At 39.2% G+C, this 27,171-nt stretch overlaps 1 protein-coding gene across 5 annotated transcripts in view; it reads right to left on the bottom strand.

Moving 5' to 3' along the window:
• The window catches only part of NSF (N-ethylmaleimide sensitive factor, vesicle fusing ATPase), a 161,449-nt gene that overhangs the window by 119,885 nt on the left and 14,393 nt on the right, over positions 1 to 27,171 (bottom strand). For all 5 annotated transcript variants that reach the window (XM_008012238.3, XM_037993900.2, XM_037993899.2 and 2 more), the window contains exons 2-4: positions 11,820 to 11,905; positions 9,464 to 9,563; positions 5,736 to 5,775 (exon numbers count right to left, since the gene is read on the bottom strand). In XM_008012238.3, coding sequence (XP_008010429.1) covers positions 5,736 to 5,775; positions 9,464 to 9,563; positions 11,820 to 11,905 — 226 coding nt within the window. The remainder of the gene's footprint in view (positions 1 to 5,735; positions 5,776 to 9,463; positions 9,564 to 11,819; positions 11,906 to 27,171) is intronic.

Genomic DNA, 27,171 nt, shown 5'->3' with positions numbered 1-27,171 from the left:
TTTCTTTTTTACTACTACAAAAATGTTGCCTGAGCACCTGCTACATCTAGGGAACTATAATAAGTTCCACATGCGCGGCATGTAGATAAGGGCAAGGACCAGGTTTTTAACTCCTCTTCATATTAACAGCATCTCATAGTTCCTTTCAGGTGCTTAATATATTCATGAACTGTTTAAATGAAACAACAATAACAGAAAATCCATGGTCTCCATGCTAATAATGAAGGAGGCAATAAACCATACATACAAAGCCTTGGGTAAGAAAATTCCTGTTCAAGCCACATAAAAAGTTCTAAAATGACTTTTAGGTTACGGTGTAATAAATTTAAATATTAAAGTGTTACACATGATTTTATATCATGTAATAACTGTTCAACCAAAATCCCTGAATTGTACAACTACAACAGAGTTTATGTATCATATTTTTAGAAAAATATGTGTTAAAACAAATTTTGCTAGTGACAGATAATTACAAAGAAGCATTTCCCTAGGAAAAAGACTTGATTCTTAAATCAGCTCAAAAGTATACTTATAAATGCCAGTTTATAAACAAACTTTTAAAGCAAAAAATATTACAGTGCTATATACTGTAGTGGTACTATTAGGAAAGAGTAAGCTACCCAGAAAAGTTCAAGAGGATTTTTGCATTTGAGTTTCCCCAAATAGGGCAACTTGATTATGTGCCGTAAGAAAGAGTCTATCGCTACTCTTCAATAAGGCTTGACAGACACAGACACAGACACAGACACACACACACACACACACACACACACACACACACAATTTATTTTCCCTTTAGGTTCCCTGAAGATAATTGTCCTAAAATTTGCCAATGTCCCCTTAAGGATACAGTAGCAGCTCTCTTAAGCAACTTCCACTGAGCTGACTCATCAGAAAGCGGACCAACTTTTATCCCTCCAATATATACCCATCAGCCTATAGTTTGCCTAATGCTCAGAGCTTGTAGACGGAGTTGCTACACATCATGGGTCAGCCAAGTTCATTCTGGAATCTGTCTGTGCTAGTTACGCTTGTTACAGTAAATTATGATATATAATTAAATAGTATAAAAAACTTCTGAAGGTCTGGTTGTTGAACTGTTATTACAACGACTTTGACATTCTAGAATAGATATTATAAATCTAAGTTGAAAGCTTTGGGAAATTTTTTTAAATGAAGAGTTTCTTCTAGAAAAAAAATACTGCTCACTAGGTATGAGCATTAAAATCAGAAAAGGTTGGGAGTGAACTCTACAAAAATCCAAGAGGTCTGGCACTCTCGGATGCTCTACAAAGTCTAAGTTCTTCAGCCATTTCAAAGAAATCCACCTGGAAATTATGGGTGAAGTGTATGCACAAAAGATAATACAGCACTCCAATCCACGGACCAAACCTCCAAGAAAAGGCCTTTAACCAACTTTTCACTTAACTACCAGTCCAAGTCACATGGGGTAAGTGAGCTTCTGCAGTTCTCACCACAAAAGCAGGTAATAAGAGACTTTTTTTCACACTTGCTTTGAACAACAGGCATGGAACTTTTGTGAGCTACTGAGGTCAAATAGCAAGAGGTAAGCAAAAAAAGTCACTGTGCAGTATTAAATGTCTGTTGCAAAGATTCTAGTGAATTACAAACAAAGCTGTTCTCTTCAAAGGGACTTTGAGTATGTATGTTTCAACAGATTCTGCTAGCAATCAGAAGAATCCAAGTAAATAATTTAAGTTCTCTGTGCCTTGATTTGTCACATCTATAAATCAATACTGAACTAGATAAGTCTTTATGGTCATTTCATACTCTAAATTCTGTTCTAAACTTATTTCTTATATTCTAGCCACTTGAGTTATATACAAGGATTTTCTGTAAACTCTTATTTTATATCTGAAACAGAGTCTTGCTCTGTCACCCAGGCTGAAGTGCAATGGCACGATCTCAACTCACTGCAACCTCCACCTCCTGGGTTCAAGTGATTCTCATGCCTCAGCTTCCCAAGTAGCTGGGATTACAGGTGCATGCCACCATGCCCAGCTAATTCTTGTATTTTCAGTAGAGACAGGGTTTCACTATGTCAGCTAGGATGGTCTCGATCTCCTGACCTCGTGATCCGCCCGCCCTGGCCTCCCAAAGTGCTGGGATTACAGGCATGAGTCACCGCAAACGGTGATTTTCTATAAACTATTTAAATGAAATTGTTTGTATAATCAGATTTCTGTATTTAAAGGGGGGACATAAACATATTTTAACTACTTCAAAAGCAAAATAACAAAGCCACCTGAGGAAGGAACATAAAACACACTGAAGATCAAATAATAAGTTCAAATTTTGGCTAAAAGTTTCAGAACACTCTCCTGTCTCCAATTCTGGATGGCTTGCTCCTTCTTAACATTTCCTATAAAGTACAGGCTATATGCTGAGTAACTGTGATAGGCAAGAGAGCTTAGTTATTTCCCTCATGTAGTGAAAATATTTGTAGGTTGAAATCTTAATGTAAAAATGAATATATTGATTCAGCAATTCCATTTCTAGGTGTTTGTCCCAGAAAGATGCTAGAACATTTGTCTAAACATCTACAGAGAGGTTCACTGCAGCATTATTTATAGTACTTAAATATTGAAAAATGTTTGTATATTCATAATGTAGAATACTATACAGCAATTTTTATTAAAATTAAAACTTGGCCAGGCACGGTGGCTCACATCTGTAATCCCAGAACTTTGGGAGGCTATGGTGGGAGGATCACTTAAGTCCAGAATTTAGAGACCAGACTGGGCAACACAGTGAGACCCTGCCTCTACACAAAATAAAAAAATTAGCCAGGTACTGAGGCTGCAGTGAGCCATGACTGCATCACTGCACTCCAGCCAAGTGAGACCCTGTCAAAAAAAAAAACACACACAAAAAAAAACCAACTTTATGTATACTTAATAAAGATGGATGGCCTGGCCAGGCGTGGTGGCTCACATCTGTAATCCCAGCACTTTGGGAGGCTGAGGCGGGTGGATCACCAGAGGTCAGGAGTTCGAGACCAGCCTGGTCAACATGGTGAAACCCCATCTCTACTAAAAATAGAAAGTATTCGCCAGAGTGGTGGTGCATGCCTGTAAGTCCCAGCTACTCAGGTGGCTGAGGCAGGAGAATTGCTTGAACCTGGGAGGAGAGGCTGTAGTGAGTCGAGATCATACCATTGCACTTCAGCCTGGGCAACAAGAGCAAAACTCCATCTCAAAAAAAGATGGATGGCCCTTGGAAACATAATATTGAGTGACAAGTCTACAGCAGAAAGGTTTGTATAGTATAATACCATTTTGTGCATTAAAGACACCAAAACAATATCATAATGTCATAATGCATACATATGTATGTGTATACATATATTCATGTCATCTTCATACTGAGAAATCTGAATCAGTGTATTTAAAATATCAGCCAGGCGAGGTGGCTCACATCTGTAATCCAGTGGTTGGATCATCTGAGGTCAGGAGTTTGAGACCAGCCTGGCCAACATGGCAAAACCCCTTCTCTACTAAAAATACAATTAGCCAGGTGTGGTGGCACATGCCTCTAATCCCAGCTACTTGGGAGGCTGAGGCAGGAGAACTGCTTGAACTGGGGAGGAGGTTGCAGTGAACTGAGATCATGCCACTGCACCCCAGCCTCAGCCACAGAGCAAGATTCCATCTCAAAAATAAATAAATAAATATATAAATATATAATTACTACTGACTGTAGTAATGTGCTGACTGTAGTTTTCAAATGCATTTTAGTTTAAGGCCAATGTTCCCAAATAGAAAAGACCAAGCTGTTACAATTTCAAGTGCTATGGGCAGCACCATGGACAGTATCCCAGGCAGCGCCAAGTCAGCACCATGGTCAGTCCCAAAGGGACTCTTGAGTCAGGGACTCTTGAGTCCTGAAGATTTCATCCAGGATCAAAGCAGAAGATTGAGAATGTTTTCTTATTTTATGGCTAATAATAATTTAATATAAAAGACTAATAAAGATTATATAAGCAAAAAATAAGTTTATCCAATTCTTTGAATAAACTTGGACTTTACAATGATAGGTGTATATATAGTAGTCAAAACATTAGCCTGTAACACTTAAAATATGGCACTGCCAGATGGAAAGAAGACAGACTAAATGATTCCTCCAGAAGATTCCCTCAGACTAAAATCACTGACTTGACTAAAATGTTTCACCTTACGGAACTCCCATTCCAGAATGCTTGAGCACTCCTCCTTCAAACCACACCTCCTATCCCATCTTGGTCTACATCTCTACTTAAACCGAACCAGTTTTCTACCTTTATGGCCACATCATCCACATCACTTGGGCCCCAAAACTCTACCTTCCCTCAAGCTTACTCCACTTTACTCCCACCTGATTACTGGGTTTTACAATTTTGCTTATTAAGTCTGTTTGAGCCACTTCTTTAAAGATCTGACTTTACAATCAAGATAAGCATTTCTGTTAGAAGAATGCTTTCACAACTTAAACTACAAAACACATTTCTCAACTCATCAAAATTTATAACCTTGAATTTCTGTGTCTTGTCACAATAGGAAATATCTAGATTCAAAGTTTTAAGTACTCTTAGCCTCATATTTAGAAAATTTATGAAAATTAGAAACCTACGTTACATACTACCCCATTTTCTCATTAAATTTAACAAGTGTTCATACTTCCACAGAGAAAAAGCCAACTAAAAATAACTCCAATGTTAGCCGGGTGCAGTGGCTCATGCCTGTAATCCCAGCACTCCGGGAGGCTGAGGCAGGCGGATCCCAAGATCAAGAGATTGAGACCATCCTGGCCAACATGGTGAAACCCCATCTCTACTAAAAATACAAAAATTAGCCAGGTGTGGTGGCGCGTGCCTGTAGTCCCAGCTACTTGCAAGGCTGAGGCAGGAGAATTGCTGGAACCCTGGAGGCAGAGGTTGCAGTGAGCTGAGATTGCGCCACTGCACTCCAGCCTGGTAACAGAGCGAGTCTCCATCTCAAAAATAAAATAAAATAAAATAGCCCCAATGTTTAAATTCCATCTAACTTAGAAAAAATGATAAGTTGTCAGGTTCCTAAATAAGTAGGATAAAAGAAGTGTGTGTGTGTGTGTGTGTGTGTGTGTGTGTGTGTGTACAGAGAGAGACAGAGACCCAGAGGGGAAGATAGGGAGCCAGAAAGATAAAGAAAATATGACAACTGGTAAAGCTAGGTAAAGGTAGTATACAGAAATTCTTCACATTATTTTTGCAACCTTTCTATAATTTTTTAAGTTTTAAAGACAAGCAGAAGAAAAGCTGGTTTAATTTACACTTGCGTTTTCTTTCCTTCCCCTACTGTATCCATGAAGTTGACATAAAATCATCTGACTAAAGACGACTCATACTCCATTTCTTAACTTTGCCACATTGCCTAAGAGACAATGCCAGTTTCTGCTTATTAGCTCTTTGGCTTATTATCTATTAGCAGCTTAGTCTCTCCACCCCGCCACCCCCCAAACTGGAAGTCATAAATTGCCTTCCTTGCCTTGAACTATGATGACCTTATCACACACTTCATAAAAGATATAGGAACAGAGGTACCATAACTATTTACTTCCATTCTCATAGATCTAACCAGTATTCTGATACAATGAAAGTTTAAGGTCTGATCACTAGTAATAAAAAATTGTACAGCTCTCAATATCTGTGAGAAAATAATATAAAAAATCTTTATCAGGTGGCTAAAAAATATACCTACCTTCTATTTCTTGCCCAATAGAAAGCCCAGCCCATTTTCTCTGTAAAGTAAAAGAGAAAAAAAAAGATACTTAAAACCAAAGCAATCAAAATTAGACAAGAAGAAAAGAGGAATTTTAATGAATTTTCAGAACACATTCAAAGATCAAAACATGGTATGCTATTATGGTTGAACTGTGCTCTCCCCCTCCAAAGTATGTTGAAGTCTTAGCCCCTAACATCTGTGGATGTGACTTTATTTAAAAATACGACCTCTGCAAATGTAATCAAGTTAACATGAGGCCATAATGAATTAGGGTGAACCCTAAGCCAATATGACTGGTGTCCTTCTAAGAATGGAGACATAGACACATAGACAGAACACCATCATGTGATAGCAGAGGCAGAAATTGAAATGATGCAGCTACAGGCCAAGGAATACCAAAGGATTGCCGGCAACACCAGAAGCTAAGTATAGAACAGATTCTTCCCTAGAGCCTTCAGAGAGGGAATAGCTCTACTGACAGCTTGATTTCAGACTTCCAGCCTCCAGAATGGTGAGAGAATAAATCTCTGTTGTTTTAAGCCACCAGCAATGGTTCTTTGTTACTTACCCCAGGAAAGTAATGCATGTGCTATAGTTTATATCTGAACATCTGTTCCAAAACGTGCAAAGCTTGCCTTTTGCAGCAAAGCTGGCACCACTGAGAAGGATGCTCCTTTGCACAATATGATGCTACAGAAGGTCTTCACTGTATCAGATCGCACTTCAGTGTTTTAAATGTACTGCTGCAGTTAGTTTTACTGTTTGTTACAGTATCTCAAGAAGGAAGACATTTGATTCATGAAGACTCAATTAAAACTGGTCAGAAAATATATTTTGAAACCCAATCAGGGACTGAAATCATTAGATAGTCATAGTTACTCTTTGTATACTAGCCAGAAGATTTTTAGACATTTACAGCTAGATTTCAGGCTTTCCCAAATCCCTACTGTTTATAATGGCAAGAAGTATGAAGGCAGGCCAGATTGTGTTTAGGCAGGAATTTGGGGCTTGCTTGGTATAGATTCAAAATTAGTAATTACTGATAACACTCCAAAGAACAATGAGAAAAACAATTTTTGGTTGAAAATCAACAGTTCGCCTGCTCATCCGAACACTGCAGACTCTGTAGTGGGTAATTTAGAAGATGTTGCACTGTGAATACGTGCAACAAGTGCTCTCCCTTGCAGCTTTCTTACCACATCCTGTTTCCCTCCTCTCTGCCCTTCACCTCCCCCAGAAGACCTCTTCTGTAAAACCCCAACCCACTTCCAGCCAACCTGAAATTTAGCACCATGCTCATTAAGCTTAGACTTTAAGTCAAAAGGAAGCCACATTTAGGTTCTGTACTTCAATCCCAAAGACAGCTGATATGGTTTGGCTGTGTCCCCACCTAAATTTCATCTTTAGTTCCCATAATCCCCATGTGTCATGGGAGAGACCCAGTGGGAGGTAACTGAATCATGGGTGTGGGTTTTCCCATGCTGTTTGCATGACAGTGAATAACTCTCACGAGATCTGACGGTTTTATACAGGGCAGTTCCCCTGCAGACGCTCTCTTGTCTGCCACCATGTAAGACATGACTTTGCTCCTCCTTCGCCTTCCACCATGATTGTGAGGCCTCCGCAGCCATGTGGAACAGTGAGTCCATGAAATCTTGTTTTTCTTTATAAATTACCCAGTCTCCGGTATTTCTTCATAGCAGTATGAAAATGGACTGATACAGCAGTCCTTAGGGATAACAACAGTAGCTATTTTATAAGGTTGTTTGGAGAATTAAAAGAGCTAACACATGCCAAAGTACTGAGAATAGAACCTGGCCTATAGTAAATGTTGGGGGAAATTTTTCATTTTATTTAAATAAAACAGAGACAAGGAGAAATGGTCACATCTCAAGCTATTTCTAACAATCAGAATCCCAAATGGAACTCTGTAAAAGCTGACGAACCCTGGAATATCCCAAATTTTTAATCTCTAGAAATAAATGTGAAAGTGGTCTGGATAATGAAGAGGTATCAAACAGACAGGTGGAATAGTAAGTGAAAATTTCCTGTAATTTTTGAGGGCTTCAAGAGATCTTCAATAGTTTCTTTTTTTCCTCTTTTTAAAGAGACAGAATCTCACTCTGTAGCCCAGGCTAGGGCATGGTGGCACAATCATAGCTCACTACAGCCTCGACTTCCTGGGCTCAAGTGATCCTCCTAACCTCAGCTTCCCAAGTAGCCTGGACTACAGGCATGTGACACCATGCCCAGCTAATTAAAAATTTTTTTTTGTAGAGACAGTGTGGGGGACAAGGGTCTCGCTATACTGGTCTGGAATTCTTGGTCTCAAGCGATCCTCCTCCACCTCCCAAAGCACTAGGATTATAAGTGTGAGGCACCTGGCCCATCTAATAATTCTTTTGTTTGTTTGTTTGTTTGTTTGTTTTCTTTTTTAAACAGGGTCTCACTTTATCACCTAGGCTAGAGTGCAGTGGCAGTATCTCATCTCACTGCAGCCTCGATTTCCCAGGCTCAAGTGATCTTCCTGCCTCAGCCCCACAGGAAATTAGGACTACAGGCAGGCACCACCACGCCCAGATAATTTTTGTACTTTTAGCAGAGATGGGGTTTCGCCATGTTGCCCACATGGTCTTGAACTGCTGGACTCAAGTGATCCACCAGCTTTGGCCTCCCAAAGTGCTGGGATTACCAGCATGAGTCATTGCACCCAGCCTAATAGTTCTTAAATGAGTGTTTGATCTCTTTCTCTAAACCTTCAGGGAAGTCTACCAATGCTCATTAGCATACTAGGAGGAGGTAGGGATTGCATTTACATTACTTAGGACTGGGGTCAGTCAGCAGCCTGAGTAAAATGATAAGGGAGAAGAAGATACAGACTAGTATTTGTGGTGCTTTATATTCTGTATGATGTGCCTGGGGCAGCACCTAAGCAATCTAATTCTCTGGATTCCAGAGAATCCACCAACAGTTGTAACTGTAATCACAACCCATCCAGTTGTTATGGGAGCCTAGCAACTTATGTTGTAATTTGAGACTCTTTCCAAATTCTTTAGTATAACGCCATCATATTATAAAATCACTATTCTTAGATGTCAATTTTACAAATAAAATGTTTTTTATCTTTTCTGTTACCCTGGGAGTTAACATTAAAATAACTTGACCCTTTATGTGATAGCTGACTGATTATACTGCAAAATCTTTAAAAATTAGGGAAAAAAATCAAGGCAAAAGGAGGCAGCCATAGCAAAAATTGGCAGTTAAGAATCTGTCTTTAGGTTGGGCGTGATGATTCACACCCTATAATCCCAGCACTTTGGGAGGCCAAGGTGGGAGGATTACTTGAGCCTAAGAGTTAAAAACTAGCTTGGGCAACACAGTTAAGACCCATCTCTACAAACAATTTTAAAATTAGTCAGGCACAGTGGTACAAGCCTGTAGTCTCAGCTACTTGGGAGACTGAGGCATGAGAATTGCTTGAGATGAGGAGCAGTGATCGTGCCACTCCAGCCTGGGTGACAGAATGAGACCCTGTCTTAAAAAAAAAGAAAAGACTGTATCTTTAAATTCCTTATATAATACTTAGATGTTTTTCTTCAGTATGAATCAATACAGTAATAGGGTGATGCTTGCTTAAAATGAACGGACTATTTATATTCTATGACTTTCAAAAACAGAAGAGAATAAATTAACATCTGAGTTACCTGAGGTAAACTAAATGCAATGCTCCCTGGAACCACTGATGGATGTGTCTTCAGTGTAAATGTGTACCTGTGATTGGGAGAGGTCCTCACAATCACATGCCTAAAGGACAGAAACACAGTTAGTACTCCACTTTGAAGGAAATGAAGAACATAATTTCAAAATGTATTTCTTTTCAAACTGATATTTAATGAGTATCAGGTGGAAACTACATTATCTGTGTCTTGAAGAAACAGAACCACAAATTTAGTTTCCAAAACTATCAGCAATCCCAAATGTGTTCCAGATATAAGGAGCATCTTGGGTCAAACACTCATCAAGTAGAATCCAGCCAAAATACCATCCAAAATACCAACTTCATTACATTTCCAGTTTACATAAAACTGAAGCCGGTGATTTAGAGTCCTTGATATCAAGTAAAAACTAGATGAATTTCCTCTCCTGAGAATTACTTCACATCCTAATAAAATAAGGAGAGCCAAAGATAAAAGAGCTTGGATATAGCAATCAAAAAAGGTTAGTTTTTAGACTACTTATTAAATTTATTTGCAGACTCTGTCAACAGGCTAAAACAACCCACAAAATAAAAAAAAAGATTTAAAAAATTCCCAAAATACATCAGCTTTCATGTAGACATCAATATTTACTGTTTTAAAAAATTTTGTGCTAATTCCCTGTTCAGAAATTATCTGTTTAAAAAAAAAAAAAATAGTCCTCTCATGATAAACTCCTATACCAGGTAACTAGAAAGTACTATGTGTAAGACAGAAGCTTCAAATCCTATTATGCATCAGCAGTATTTTTTTTTTTTTTTTTTTAATAGATGCGGTCTCGCTATGTTGCCCAGGCGGGCCTCAAACTCCCAGGCTCAAGGGATTCTCCTGCCTCAGTCTCTAAAGTAGTTGGGACTACAGGCATGCCCCAACATGCCTAGCTCACTATCTTTTTAAAAATTATCTTCTTAGAATGCTGTAATTTTTCACATCAACGGCTAATGTTTCTATACATATTTTCTTGCCACTAGAACACATGTTCCTTATACCAACTACATTTTGAGTAACCCCACCATGAGCACAGTGAACATTTAACATATGTAAAAGAACTCTACAAATTCTCACATTGATTATCTATACTTCAGGTTATCTGTTGAAAGTCCTGTGCTCAATTTAGCATCACAGAATGTTTAGCACTGGAAACAAATGTTAATATCACCATATAGTACAGCCTGGAAACCAAAGATGATTAGCATTTCTAACTCTGTGAAACTCATGTATTTCACAGACAACATTTTAAGAAAAATGCTCAGTTAAAACCCTACCACCTTGCCTCTTATTTCCCTACAGCTCCTTCATCTTCTTATCTATACCAATCTCAGAAGCATATGGATGGCACTGAACTTGCAGCAGGGTCTTTAGAAGTCCTGGCAGTGGGATGATATGAATCAGTTAAAATAAATTACAATGCAAAATGCCTTTAAGGATTCTACATTTGCTTTGCATCTTCCAATTTTCTCTTTCCTTTTTTTTGATACAAAGTTTCGCTGTGTCACCCAGGCTGGAGTGCAGTGGTGCCATCTCAGCTCACTACAGTCTCTGCCTCCTGGGTTCAAGCGATTCTCATGCCTCAGCCTGCTGAGAAACTGGGACTACAGGCACACACCACCATGCCTGGCTAATTTTTATTTTTAGTAGACATGGGATTTCACCATGTTGGCCAGGTTGGTCCCAAATTCCTGAGCTTAGGCAATCAGCCCGCCTTGGCCTCCCAAAGTACTAGGATTACAGGCATGAGCCACCACACCCAGTCCATCTTCCAATGTTCATGTCTCTTGGATTACCATGGTAATAATAACCATAACAGCTAATATTTACTAAGGGCTTGTTAACATGTTGGGCACTGTCCTAAGCGCTTTATTTATGTAACTTACTCTTCATAGCTACCTTGAAGAAGAGATCATCTCCATTATACAGATCAGGACATAAAGGTACAGAAATGGTCAGCCAGTTTGTAATTGGTAGAGCCAGGAAAACTCAAACAATCTGAGTTGGCCAAAATCAAATACCTAACAACTCTGCTATATATGATTCATACAACCTATGAATCTCTCCTAAGACAACCGATGAAAACTAAAGTTTTATACATAAAAAACTGTATGTGATTTTAAAAACATTATACAGTATTTATCAAAGTTTGACACAGTAATGATTCAAATACACAATTTTTCGTCATCTTCTCCATTTTCCAACTCAGCAAGAAAAATTTAAAAAAAATATTTTCCAACGTTTCCTAAAAATGACTCCCTGGAAGTTTCCGAAATGCCACTTAGCAGGTTAAAAGAAAACAAAGTCAGATACTCACTGGCCAGACTGGAAATCCTTTTCATTCACAACTGCACAATTGGTTAAAGATAATTCATCTGTAGGACATCTTGCTGCTTGCATGCTCTGTAAGAATCAATGATTAGGAAAATCAAATTAAGTCAAGTTCTGTTCCCTTAAAGAATACTTTATGCCTTTCTGTCCACTCTTCTTTATCACTCTCATTGCTATAACGAACATCTATTGTTTTTGACTCCCAGCATCCCTTCCTCTGAAGTAAGAGCAAACCCTTCCTTTGGGAAACTGTTCCTTCCCCATTCCATGTGGTTTTGTGAGACTGCCAGTCAGCACACATGCAACTACGTCTACTCTATCCCACCCACAGGATTTTATATATGCTGGCACTAGACCAAAGGCATTCTTCTGCAAGTCAGAGCACCCCACGGAGAAAGACTTTCCACTGTAAAACGGTAAAACTATCACAGAAACACAGACAAGCTAACAGACAACCTCGAAACACAGACCTGGCAACCAAGTTCTGGAGACCAGTCCTGAATATTAGTTACGAGCCAACACACTTTTTTTTGCTCAAGCTTTTTTGAATTAGTTTTCCATGTCTTCCAAAGAATCTTGACTAATAAAAATGTACTAAATTCAATAAATTTGATAAACTTATGTATCAAATTTCATATATATTATCAAAAGTATATTATGAAATTTTATGTATATTATAAAAAGTATACTATGAAAAAGTATCTTTTTATAAGAGATCCCAGGTGGCTACAAACTGTATCTCCTATAGATTGAGAAAAACTATCTTCCAAATATCTTTCAACAAAAATAATTACAGACTACATTTTTTTTAAAAAACAGCCTTTTTGGTCAACAGCAACTAGCAAAATGTTTCTTTATACAATATATTTAACCAATAACCCTTCCATGGTTCACTAGGGTTTCCTAGTGAGCTATGACAGGTAGTCATAGAAGTGTTCATTCTCCAAACCTCAAGCCAAAGCTGATTTTTTTTTTTTTTTTTTTGGAGATGGAGTCTTGCTCTGTCACCCAGGCTGGAGTGCAGTGGCACAATCTCGGCTCACTGCAAGTTCCACCTCCCGGGTTCACGCCATTCTCCTGCCTCAGCCTCCCGAGTAGCTGGGACTACAGGTGCCTGCCACCATGCCTGGCTAATTTTTTTGTATTTTCAGTAGAGTCGGGGTTTCACCGTGTTAGCCAGGACGGTCTTGATCTCCTGACCTCACGATCCACCCACCTTGGATTCCCAAAGTGCTGGGATCACAGGCGTGAGCCACCATGCCCAGCCAAGCTGATTATTCTTACATTTGTCTCCCAAATATAAGTTTATAGACAAAAGTGAATTATTTTTGGCTTTGTTTTATTTTAACTAAAAGGCCAGTTTCAATATCATTATCCCTGTTGTTTAGGGCAGTAGTCTCTAAAGTGGGATATGTGTACTTGAAGGGTGTTTGTATTATACGATAATCCTTTGGGGTGTAAAAATAAAATATTAGTACTTGTATTTATATTGACTTTACACCATTTCTTATTTATTTTTGTTTTGTTTCGTTTTTTGACGCAGTCTCTCTCTGCTGCCCAGACTGGAGTGCAGTGGCGGATCTCAGCTCATCACAACCTCTGCCTCCCAGGTTGCAGCGATTCTCGTGCCTCAGCATCCCAAGTAGCTGGGTTACAGGCATGCTCTACCACGCCCAGGTAATTTTTGTATTTTCAGTAGAGATGGGGGTTTCATCACGTTGCCCAGGCTGGTCTCGAACTCCTGAGCTCAGGCAATCCGCCAGCCTCAGCCTCCCAAAGTGCTAGGATTACAGGCGTGAGCCACCGCATCCAGCCATACCATTTATGTATGTATGTATGTATGTATGTATATATGTATTTTAATTTTTTTGAGACGGAATCTCACCGGTCACCCAGGCTGGAGTGCAGTGGTGCGATCTCGGCTCACTGCAAGCTCCGCCTTCTGGGTTCACGCCATTCTCCTGCCTCAGCCGCCAGAGTAGGCGGGACTACAGGCGCCCGCCACCATGCCCGGCTAATTTTTTTGTATTTTTAGTAGAGATGGGGTTTCACCATGTTAGCCAGGATGGTCTCAATCTCCTGACCTGGTTAACCACCTGCCTCGGTCTCCCAAAAGTGCTGAGATTATAGGCATGAGCCACCGCGCCCAGCCCATTTTTTATTAAAGATGAACCTCACTCTACGTGTCTACTCTACCTTAAGATATAATCTGATGGCACGAACAAAGTCCTCATAATCCACCAGGCTTTTAAGTGTTCACAGCAAGAGTTAAACGTCTATAATTTTTCCACCTATGTCTAAAATCACAGGCTATTTAATGTGACACTTCACAAAACTGTATGAAAGTTAGTGTCGAAACTGCTGTTTCCATAAGAAAAGCCATGGACCATAGATGAAATTATACACAGAAATAAAAATGGTGACAAACTAAATGTATTCTTTTATTGGTAAGTATAGTCAAAAGCTCTTAGAAAACCCTAAAGACTTGAAGATATCAGGACAAAATACAGTGTGTGGGGTTTGCTATACAATTGGATAAAAATATAGATGATTCTTTCATCTTGTATTTATTGGGTAATTATGAAATATACAAGAAATACAATTTTGTAAGATACCAAGGAACAATGTATTAAAAGGGAGGTATTCTTAACTGTAAATGAAACAAGGCATTTTACCGGAAAACTGTAACCACTGATGAAATGACTGCTTTGACTGGAATTTTAAAAAAGAATTCTGGCCGGGCGCGGTGGCTCACGCCTGTAATCCCAGCACTTTGGGAGGCTGAGGCGGGTGGATCATGAGGTCAGGAGATTGAGACCATTCTGGCTAACACGGTGAAACCCAGTCTCCACTAAAAATACAAAAAAATTAGCCAGGTGTGGTGGCGGGCGCCTGTAGTCCCAGCTACATGGGAAGCTAAAGCAGGAGAATGGTGTGAACCCAGGAGGCGGAGCTTGCAGTAAGCCGAGATTGTGCCACTGCACTCCAGCCTGGGCGACAGAGTGAGACTCCATTTCAAATAATAATAATAATTATTATTATTCTCAGAATAAAGTTACAGTGATAGCATCTGATACAAAAGCCTTTAACGGCTTCATTCACAGGTAAACTATTGCTGTAATTAAGTCAGAACAAGGTACCTCAGATGTCACTGAGGTTAATTGTATCAATATAGAATCTTCCTCTACCCTACTCTGGGAGATAGGGAGTAGACACCAATTTTTTTTTTTTTTTTGAGACAGAGTCTTGCTCTGTCACCCAGAATGGAGTGCAGTGGCGCAATCTCAGCTCAGAGTAGCTGGGACTACAGTTGTGCACCACCACGTCTAATTTTTGTATTTTTAGTAGAGATGGGGTTTCACCATGTTGGCCAGGTTGGTCTCAAACTCCTGGCCTCAAGTGATCCACCTGCCTCGGCGTCATAATCTTTTTTTTGTTTTTAAATCCATACAGATTCACTAGTCATCACAAGAAACGTACTTAAAAGATTTGTTAAATGTAGATGAGTTACACGATTTTTTAAAAATAAAAAGACTAGAGTTCCAAACTTGCTAAATATTTCTGAAGAGGTTATAAGTAGTATGCTACCAAGAAGATATTAAAAAACAAAAAAACTCATTCTGCCCCTACAAAATAAAAATATTTAGCGACATGTCAAAATTCTTTTCAGCTTTTCCAGAAAAAAGAAAAAGAGAAAAATATCGGCCGGGCGCAGTGGCTCACACCTGTAATCCCAGCACTTTGGGAGGCTGAGGCGGGCAGATCACCTAAGGTCAGGAGTTTGAGACCAGCCTGGCCAACATGGTGAAACCCCGTCTGTACTTTAAATACAAAAATTAGCCAGGCATGGTGATGCACACCTGTAATCCCAGCTACTCAGGAGGCTGAGGCAGGAGAATTGCTTGAACCCAGGAGGCAGAGGTTGCAGTGAGCCCAGATGGCATCATTGCACTCCAGCCTGGGGGATAAGAGCTAGACTTTGTCTTTAAAAAAAAAAGAGAGAGAGAGAGAGAAAAATTCTTTCCTAATAGAGCATTTCAAAATTGGATATTTGGAAACATTTCCATTGCTAAGTGATTCTGCTGTTGAAACAATATATATAATCTAAAAAATAAAGACACCAAAATCTCATATCTTCATGCTTTATAAAGTCAGAAACAGAATATTCTACAACTTTTTAAAATATCTTCCAAATGAAGACTTACAGTGACTTTTGGAACCCATTTATTAGCACAATAAAAGTATATATTTTTATTAATCTGCAAGAAAAACTAATAGATGGAAATTTACCAGCCACATTTCAATAAAGCACTTCTATAAATGGTGAAAAAGTCTGGAGAAAAAATAATATGATTTAGAAAGTACAGCCAAATTCCTCCATTTTGTTCCAGGCTTTGACTGCCATTAAAGTATCAAAATAAACTGATTTTAGAAACAGCCCTCTGAGCAGCTGTATCACATAATATTAAACAAAGATTTTAAAGAATAATGATGTACCACTTTACTTTCTGGGTGTCTTTGTTTTTTGTTTTTTTTAGATGGAGTCTTGCTCTGTCACCCAGGCTGGAGTGCAGTAGCATGATCTCGGCTCACTGTAACCTCTGCCTCGCGGGTTCAAGCAATTCTCCTGCCTCACCCTCCCAAGTAGCTGGGACTACAGGCACGTGCCACCACATCCGGGCTAATTTTTTGTATTTTCTTAGTAGAGACAGGGTTTCGCTATATTGGTCAGGCTTGTCTCAAACTCCTGAACTCAAGTGATCTGCCTGCCTCAGCCTCCCAAAGTGCTAGGATTACAGGCATGAGCCACTACACCTGGCCTACTTTCTGTATTTTTAGTAAAATTAATACTATGAGAATATTGTACCTGTCATCTTTAGCTCATCCTTTTTTTTTATACATGTTCTATCTACTGTGTATATAACTTTGAGTACTATGTATCATCTATAAATATTGTCATATAATCAATACATGAGGGTACATAATCAAAACATTTTTTAGTTATGAAATTCATGATAAATGTTTGGAAATCACTAATTGAGCACGAGATGAATAAAGTCTAGGTCACAAGTCTGCTTAGTGAAAGAGACAGCATTTCTGTGTTCAACAAATGTTGATAGCATTTTGCCCAAAGTCACAGCTTGATCAGCCATCTGACAGAAATGTACTGAACTTCAGTTTCCACTTTCCCAGGGTTGTTTTCACCTGCAAGCTTCTTTCTTTTACATAATCTCCCCTGCTAACCCCTGCTCCGTCCCTGGACAACTCCCACTCACTCTACAATTCTCCACTTAGACATTACTTTTTCTGGAAGGCATTCCTAGACACCTGCCCCTCCCCATTAAACTGATGAAATAAACTTCAAATGGAAGCACTCAACTATATTTTTATCATCTGTCTACATGTTTGCATTGCATATAAGACACTAAACTTCTCAAAGACTGAGACTATATCTTGCTCACATCTGTAGTTCCCAGTGTTAGTACAGGGCCTAGTACACAGTGAGTACTTATTAAACGTTTGTTGAACACAAAAATTTATAGATCAATACAAACCTGTCTCAACTGCAGAATAAACAATTAACAAAGGACTGATCGTCTCAAGGTTATTTAGGAAGTGAGAAAATTGGGCTAAAATGACCTAATAGTTCAAAATATTTCACAGAACTATATAGCTAAAGTAATAAAATAAATTTATAAAATGCTAACTCATTTATAAACTTGTTTATTTGTCAAGTGTCCTTCAAAAGGAGTGAAAAAATCCACAGAAGTCATCTGGCTGGCCAACCAAAACAGATGCTGTGAACAAAAGGCCTCCCTACTGGAATCCAGAAGCATCTGTGTTTTTATGGTAAGCCAAGCAGGGCATCTCACTTTTTCAACAAAGTATAAGTCTCTATAAATAGTAGCTGTCTACTCACCACAGCAATGTCAATGGAAAATTCCACAATTTTTCTAACACTGACCTTGCCCCTAGGAAACAATAATGAAAGCCAACCACTACAGCCATGCAGCTGTGAAGAAATGAAAGTAAAGGCCAGGCGTGGTGGCTCACGCCTATAATCTCAGCACTTTGGGAGGCCAAGGTGGGAGGACTGTCTGAGCTCAGGAGTTCAAGACCAGCATGGGTAACACAGTGAAACCCTCTCTCTACTAAAATACAAAAAATTAGCCGGGCATGGCAGTGTGTGCCTGTAGTCCCAGCTACTCGGGAGGCTAAGGCAGGAGAATTGCTTGAACCCAGGAGGCGGAGGTTGCAGTGAGCTGAGACTGTGCCACTGCACTCCAGCCTGGGTGACAGAGCGAGACTGTTTAAAAAAAAAAAGAAAAGAAAATATAAAACTGATAGGCATTTTACATGTTGAGTTATTAGAACATTTAGCCGTCTGAAGGGTATAGAAATATCTTCATTATAACAACTTAAAATATCAAAACTTATAAACTCACTGCTACTATAAAGAATGAAAATTTCAACAAACCTTTAATGGAAACTTTAGTGAGGTAATTACATCATTACTTACTTGAAAGCCTTTCATGTGCAGAAAGATTATTCGCTTATCTTCATCAAAGAAACTGGGGGGATTTAATCAGGACTCTTCTGGACAACACTGCACAGTTTTGGAATTTAAATCACATACTTTCGTCCAAAGGTCCACTTAAAAAACTGGATTAAAGTAGGCTTTACTCTTTACCAAATAATTTAATAGGGCAAAATAAACAGAAAGAAAAATAAAGAGTGTGGCATCTGACCAAAAGAGTTTCCTCTACCTGAACTGTCACCCTTATGAATCCACTGGTTCTTCCTCTGTGGTGCTCTAGGCTTTGGTTTCACTTCTGTCACAGGAAAGGGAAGGACTGAAAACACAAACCTGCCCCAGGGCCAGCTCAGCTAACATGTCTCACTCAACTATTTCTTGTTAGATGATCTTTCCTGAAAAATAACATTTCAGAACTACACTGTTCAGCAAAGAAATCACTACACATATTTCACTATTAAAATTAATTTAGTTAAATTCAATTCTTCAGTTGCACTAGCCCTACGTTTCAAGAGCCACATGCGGCTAGATCACTGCAGAAAGTTTCATTGGATAGTACTGGCCTAGAATAACGCAAGGAAGGCCATCAGTACTAATCTTCAAGCCTACGGAATCCCTCTGTGCTACATATTCCTATAACAATAACTTCTCTTAAAATTCTGAAGTCACGTGGGACTAGAAGTGATGGGGTAGAAATAAGTTAAACTTATATGTCCTATAGTTATCTCTTGAAGAGCCTTTAGGGATATCCTTGACATTCTCTATCTCAAATTAATAACTGTTCACATAGATGAACCTCCTGCCTGGCATCCCTTAGAACTTTAGAATTCCTTTACAAGTTTATAATGAAAAGAAAAACAATTCCCATTTTGGTCTTTTGGGGGGAAAAGCATGCAAAGAAAAATATAAAAGGCTGACAACATTCAATACTGGCAAAGATGCAACGCAGTTTCTACAAAGTTAATGTGACCCAACAAGTGCACCCCTAGGTTTTTAGTTGAAAGAAATGAAAATACATCCACACAAAGACACGCACACAAATGTTCACAACAGCTGTACTCATAATAGCCTAAAAATGGAAACAACACAAATATCTACCAAAAGATGAATGAAGAAATTATAGGAGAGCCATACAATTGAATACTACTCAGAAATTCAAAAGAAACTAGTCCAGGTGCAGTGGCTCATGCCTGTAATTCCAACACTTTGGGAGGCCAAGGCAGGGGCATCGCTTGAGTCCAGGAGTTCCAGACCAGCCTGGGCAACACGGTGAGACCCTGTCTCTACAAAAGGTATAGAAATTAGCCGGGCATGGTGGCACATGCCGGTAGTCCCAACTACTTGGGAGGCTGAAGTGCGAGGATTGCTTGAGCCCAGGAGTATGAGGTTGCAGTGAGCTATGATCACACCTCAGCACCCCAGCCTGGGCAACAAAGCAAGACCCTGTCTCTACAAAAAAATAAAAACTAAACTTAAAAAGACACACACTAAACTGTTAACAGTGGTTACCACCAAGGAGAAAGACAAGAAGATGTGAAGGAAACACCTTCACTCTTCACAATTCTGAACTGCTGGAACTGTTTTTACAATAAATAAAGTTTGTCTCACAAAAATCATTTCAAATATAGAAAACTTTTATGTATAATTTGTTCCCTACAGCATTATTTTAACAGTGATGAATTAGGAGCACCCTAAAGGTCCTGTTTCAAAGTAATGGTTCTGTAAACTACAACATACCTGCACTTGATTATATATATCATATAAAGATCAAAATTCTCATAACACACTGACGTAGGGTTCATATCACAGAATTGTATATAGAAATTTTACCTTACAGTTTTTTTTTGGTGTATGTGTGTGAGGCAAGGTCTGGCTCTATCACCCAGGCTGGAGTGCAGGGGCGCCATCTCAGCTCAATGCAACCATTGCTTCCCTTGCTCAAGTCATCTTCCCACCTCAGTCTCCCGAGCAGCTGAGACTACAGGCAAGCGCCACCACGCCAGGCTAATTTTTGTATTTTTTGTAGAGATGGGGTTTCATCAAGTTGGCCAGGTTGGTCCCGAACTCCTGACCTCATGTGATCCACCTGCTTCAGCCTCTGAAAGTGCTGAGACTACAAGTGTTAGCCACCACGCTCAGCCTACAGCATTATTTTTTTTAAAAGTATAGCAAACCAACTAAATGAAAACACACCAAAACGTGAAAAACAACTGACTGTAGAATGAAACTATGGGTGATTTCCAGCTTTCCACACTGATTTTAAATCTCGTATGTGAAGTTTTCAGGTATATCTGCTTCTATTTCTAGTTGGTTGTTCTACTTCATTACCTACCTGATTTCTGTACTAGTACTACATTGTTTTAATTACCATATATGGCATATCTTGATGTCTAGTTTTGTCAGATTCGTATCAAAAAATTAATATTCTTAACTTCACAGAAGCATCTCAGGACATGCATCTCAAATGTTTAAAGACGTAGAAGGCTCCCTCTCCTGTCTTTTTTTTTTGTGAGATGGAGTCTCACTCTGTCACCCACGATGGAGTTAGTGCAGTGGCTCAATCTTGGCACACTGCAAACTCTACCTCCCAGGTTCAAACAATTCACCTGTCTCAGCCTCCCAAGTAGCTGGGATTACAAGCAACTGCCACCACACCCGGCTAATTTTTGTATTTTTTATAGAGACCGGGTTTCACCATGTTGGCCAGGCTGGTCTCGAATTCCTGACCTCAAGTGATCTGCCCACCTCAGCCTCCCAAAATGCTGGAATTACAGGCGTAAGCTACCACGCCCGGCTATCCCATCACTACCACCCTGCCCAATCTTTGCTCTCTTGAATCTTGGCACACTGCCAGTAAGCCTCTCACGGGTCACTAAAAAAGTAAAAATCCCAATAATTCTACTTTAATTCTATTCTCTAATTCTTTTAACTCACTTCCAACTAGCAACCTTTTCTTTCTTCTCTTTATTACCAAACCTCTCAAGTCTCCTTCCTTGCCTTCCATGTTCTCATCCTATGGCTATCTTCTTCAAACATTCTCTGAAATCCTTTCCAGCAGCCACTTTACTGTAATTGCTATCTTCAAAATCACCAATGACTAAATGTGAAATACAGTGGTACCTCCTTCTCCTCAGTATTCACTTTTTCATGTTTGTCTTGCTGTGTTCCTCTTCTGTTCATCATTACCGTTTCAAGTCATTAAATTCAAGATTTCAGGGTCATTCTTCCCTTCACTGCCTATCCCCGGAATGCACACATAAACAACCAAGAGTCTACTAAGTCTACTGTACTCACTCGGATGTGCCTCCCTTCCAGTCTCACAACCATAACCTAGTTCAGCTATATCACCTCTCCTAAAAAACTACAATGGTAATAATCGGTGTCCCTGGTTCTAACTTTTGTTCTCCTCCAACTCAGCCTTCCCTCCGCCAGCAGACATGACCTGAGACTAAAAACATGATTCCTAAGTAATAAAGCCCAAACTCCTAAGTATGCTACTCACAGTCACCTATGCAAGATACATCTTTATTCTTCTGCGTCATCTACCTCAACACCCCACCCCAACCCCATGTACCTCACAGTCCAAACTCCATTCCTTCACTCACACTATTCCTTTTGACTGAATTCCCTATTTCAAACCCCTTCGACCTGTGAAAATCTTTCCCACCTTGCAAAGCCAAGTTTATGAAACTCCCTGGTTCCTAGTAAGATTGAATATCTCCTTTGTGCTTTTTCAGCTGTCTTTGTACTACTTATTACAAGCTGCCTTACATTAGACTAAGTACCATACCTTCCTCACAAGATTCTAAGCTCTGATTCTCCTGCACCACTGAGGGATTATACAATAAATGTTAATGGAGTTCTTACTGCCATTTTTGACACACACACACACACACACATATATATATATATATTTTTTTAAAGACAGAGTCTCGCTCTGTTGCCCAGGCTGGAGTGCAGTGGCGCGATCTCGGCTTACAGTAACCTCTGCCTCCCAGATTCAAACAATTCTCCTGCATCAACCTCCCAAGTAGCTGAGACTACAGGCATGTGCCACCACGCCCTGGCTAATTTTTTGTATTTTTAGTAGAGACGGGGTTTCACCATGTTAGCCAGGATGGTCTCAATCTCCTGACCTCATGATCCACCCACCTCGGCCTCCCAAAGTGCTGGGATTACAGGCGTGAGCCACTGCGCCCGGCTGATATATTTCATATAATATAAAATTAATCATTTAAAACGTATACTTGGGTGGTTTTTGTTTTTTGGAGGGTTTTGTTTTGAGAGACAGGGTCATGCTCTATCACTCAGGCTGGAGCCCAGTGGCACAATATCAGCTCACTGTAACCTCGAATTCCTAGGCTCAAGTGATCTTCCCACCTCAGCCTCCAAAGTAGCTGGGACTACAGACACACACCACCATACTCAGGTAATTAAATTTTTTTTTTTTTTTTTGAAACAGGGTCTTGCTGTGTTGCCCAGGCTGGTCTTGACCTCCTGGCCTCAAGCAATCTTCCCACCTGGGTCTCCCAAAGTGTTGGGATTACAGGCATGAGCCACTGCACTCAGCCTTTGAATGGTTTTTAGTATATTCACTATGTTGTACAACCATAACCACTATCTAATTCCAGAACAGTCCCATCACCCCAAAAAGAAACTCTGTCCCTACTTGCAGTTAGTCTCAATTCATCCCTTCTTCCATTCCTTCTCAACCACTAATCTACTTTGTCTCTATGAATTTGCTTATTGTGGACATTTCATGTAAGCAAAATCACACAATTTGTCATCTTTGTGACTGGATTTTCACTTAGCATAATGTTTTCAAGGTTCATGTTGTAGCATGTGATAGTTATTTCATTATTTTTATTTATTTATTTTGTAGAGACTGGGTCTATGTTGCCCAGGCCGGTCTTGAACTCCTGGCCTTAAGCAATCCTCCCATTGTGACCTCCTAAAGCAATAGGATTATGCTTGAGAGCTACTGCACCTGGCTTCTGCATTCCTTTTTATGGCTGGATAAGATTTCATTGTATGGATGTGCCACATTTTATTTATCATTTCATCCGCTGATGGACATTTGGGTTGCTTTCACTTTTTGGCAACTATGAATAAATAATGCCACTTGTTAATGTATGTACAAGTTAATGTATGAACATATGTTTTCAATTCTCTTGGGTCTATACCCAGGAGTAGAATTGCTGAGTCATTCTATGTTTAGTTTTTTTGAGGAACTGCAAAACTTTTGTGCAGTAACTGCATCATTTTACATTTCCATCAGCAATGAAGGCTCTAGTTTCTCTACTTCCTTACCAAAACGTGTTACTGTCTTAAAAAAAAAAAAATAGTATGACCATCCTAGAGGATGTAAAGTGTTATCTCTCACTGTGGTTTTGATTTGTAATTCCCTACAGACTATGATGTTGAAGATCTTGTCATGTGCTTCTAAGTCATTTGTACATCTTCTCTGGAGAAATCTCTATTCTATTCAAATGCTTTGCCCATTTTTAAATTGCATTGTCTTATCTCTGTTGAGGTGAAAGGGTTCTTTGCATATTCAGGATATAAACAATATATATAAAATATGTATACTTATCAGAGATATAATTTGCAAATATTTTCCCCCATTCTGTGAGTTGTCTTCATTCTACAGTGTCCTTTGATGCATGAAAGTTTTTAACGAAGTCCAGTTTATCTACGTTTTTCTTTCACTGCTTGTGTTTTTGTTTTATATCTTCAAAAATCACCATTTAATCCAAGGTCATACAGATTTTCACCTATGTTTCCTTCTAAGAACTTAACAGGTTTAGGTCTTTAACCCATTCTGAGTTAATTTTTGTATGTGATGTGAGGCAGGGATCCAAATTCATTTTTTTACATGTAGATATCCAGTTGCCCCAGCAACATTTGTTGAAAAGATTATTCTTTCCCCAGTTAATGATCTTGGCACCCTGGTCAAAATCAACTGACCATAAATGTATGGGTTTATTTCTGGACTCTAAATTGTATTCCATTGGTTTACATGACTCTCCTCATGCCAGTGACATGCCATCTGGATTACTGTAGTTTTGCAGTAAGTTTTGAAATCAGGAAGTTTGAGTCCTACAATTTTGTTCTCTTTTTTTCAAGATTGTTGTGGCAAATATGGCTCTACAATTCCATATGAATTATAAGATCAGGTTGTCTATTTCCGGGAAAAAGGCAGTTGAACTGTGACAGGGACTGCATTAAATTTGTAGATAAATCTGGGTAGCACTGCCATCTTAACAATATTAAGTCTTCCAAGCCATGAACACAGGACGTCTTTCAATTTATTTAGCTCTCTACTTTCCTTCAACATGTTTTCTGTTTTTTAGTGTACAAACCTTACACTTCTTTGGTTAACTTTATTCATGAGTATTTTATTCTTTCTGATGTTATTATAAATAGATTTTTTTCTATTTCATTTTCAGATTATCCACAGCTAGCATATAGGAATGCAACTGATTTTTAGATAATAATCTTGTATCTTGCAACTTTGCTGAATTCATTTATTAGTTCCAATTTTGTTTTTGGTAAATTCTGTAGGATTTTTCTACATATAAGATCATGTCATCTGTAAATATAGTTTTATTTCTTTCTGATATAAATGTCTTTTCTTTTTCCTGCCTAACTGCCCCACCTAGAACCACCAATAGAGTGTTGAATAGGAGTGGCGAGAGCATCTTTGTCTTGTTCTGATCTTAAAGGGGAAAGTTTTCAGTCTTCAACCATTAAATATGATGTTAGCTGTGAATTTTTCTGTTAGTTGGATTTTGTTTGTTGAACTGAATTTTGACAATGCCAACTCATAAGGTTGCTCTGAGAATCTAATAAGAAAAGATCTGTGAAGGTGTTTTCAAAACTGTAAAATATCACTTAATTTCTTTTTTTTTTTTTTTTTTTTTTGAGACGGAGTCTTGCTCTGTATCCCGGGCTGGAGTGCAGTGGCCGGATCTCAGCTCACTGCAAGCTCCGCCTCCTGGGTTTACACCATTCTCCTGCCTCAGCCTCCCGAGTAGCTGGGACTACAGGCGCCCGCCACCTCGCCCAGCTAGTTTTTTGTATTTTTTTTCAGTAGAGACGGGGTTTCACCATGTTAGCCAGGATGGTCTCGATCTCCTGACCTCGTGATCCTCCCGTCTTGGCCTCCCAAAGTGCTGGGATTACAGACTTGAGCCACCGCGCCCGGCCTCTGAAGTTTTTTTAATTCCTGACATCCTGACAAAGCTTTTGCACTTATGTTGTTTTGAAAGGGGAAGAAAAAGGGAAAACTCTTTGGAGAAGGAATCAGAACAAGGATCCAAGGCCTAGAGCCTCTCCCCTGTCCCAACAAGGGAAAGCCAGCCCAGTACGACTCAGGATGTTCAGGAAAGCAGAAAGGAGAAATGCAAAAACGGGCAAGCAGCAGCATGGTACAGAGGAATGAACACGGGATTTAATGGAAAAAGATAGCGAGATTCCAGTTGTTCAGAAACAACTGAAGAAAACAGTAAGGCTGGGTGCAGTGGCTCAAAACTATAATCTCAACACTTTGGGAGGCCAAGGAGGGAGAATCGTTTGAGGCCAGGAGTTCAAGACCAGCCTGGGCAACATAGTGAGACCCAAACTCTACAAAAAAGAAAGAAAAGAAAAGAAAATTAGCCTGGCTTGGTGGCACAAACCAATAATCCCAGTTATTAAGGGGGCTGAGGTGAGAGGTTCCAGCCCAGGAGGTCAAGGCTACAGTGAGCCCTGATCACGCCACTGCACTCCAGACTGGGTGACAAAGTGATACCCATCTCAAAAAAAAAAAAAGAAAAAGAAAAAAGAAACAGTGAGACACCCGAGAATATTAGAAGGTCTACTAAATTGCACATCTTCAATGCTGCATGATGTATTGACTTACATCCATAGAGCCACACTATACTTATCTAAATTGTTGATGCTACTTTTAGTCACTATAACACAGCATGCTAATAATTTATGATGTGTCCTTAATATTGAGAGATTTCTCATTTAACAAATTCAGCTTGCTAATAAATATAAACACAGTATTTACATATTATTTAGAAATAACTGAGTAGAAATCATATTTACAAATAATTGAGTCAAAAATCAGCTGTTAGAAAGCAAAAAGAAATTACTACTAGCCTACTTCCGTTCCATAGAACAAATATTTGATAAATATTTATAATGTCCCAGGCACTGTGCTAGGTGCAGGAGATGCTCAAATTAACAACAAAGCAGTTACCACTTTTTATATTTTTTTGAACACTGAACAGGAATAAAATATGTATAAAATATAGGTAACACATAAAACACCATAAACCTGCTACCTAGTTTAAGAAAAAGAACATTATTTAAATCAAGTTTTTATTGAAGAAAAACATATATACAGAAAAGTGCATACATTGTATGTGTTTGGCTCAATGAATTTCTACAAAGTGAACACACCCAGGGTAACCAACAGTTAGGTGAAGAGGACATTACCAGCATCCCATACTGCCCGCTCCTAGTCATTATCCTTCTACTCAACCGCAGATACCCACTAGCTTAATTTCTGTCATCAGAGGTGGAAATCATGAATAGAAATATATTCACTCCTCCCACCCCCAGGAGTATAAGTGCTGGGTCACGGCAGTTTTAGAATTCCCTAAAACTGCCTACTCTCAGTTTTAGGGAATTCTTTTAGTTTTCCAAAGAGGTTGTGCTCATGTATTTTCATCAGCTCCAGCTGCTGCACATCCTCATCACCACTTAGAATTGCCATGACAGGCCAGGCGCGGAGGCTTACACCTGTAATCCC

Source organism: Chlorocebus sabaeus, chromosome 16 (genome assembly GCF_047675955.1).
Source record: "Chlorocebus sabaeus isolate Y175 chromosome 16, mChlSab1.0.hap1, whole genome shotgun sequence".
Classification (NCBI taxonomy): Eukaryota; Metazoa; Chordata; class Mammalia; order Primates; family Cercopithecidae; genus Chlorocebus; species Chlorocebus sabaeus.
Note: the sequence above shows the minus strand (reverse complement) of the source record. Positions and strands in the feature narration are given on the sequence as shown.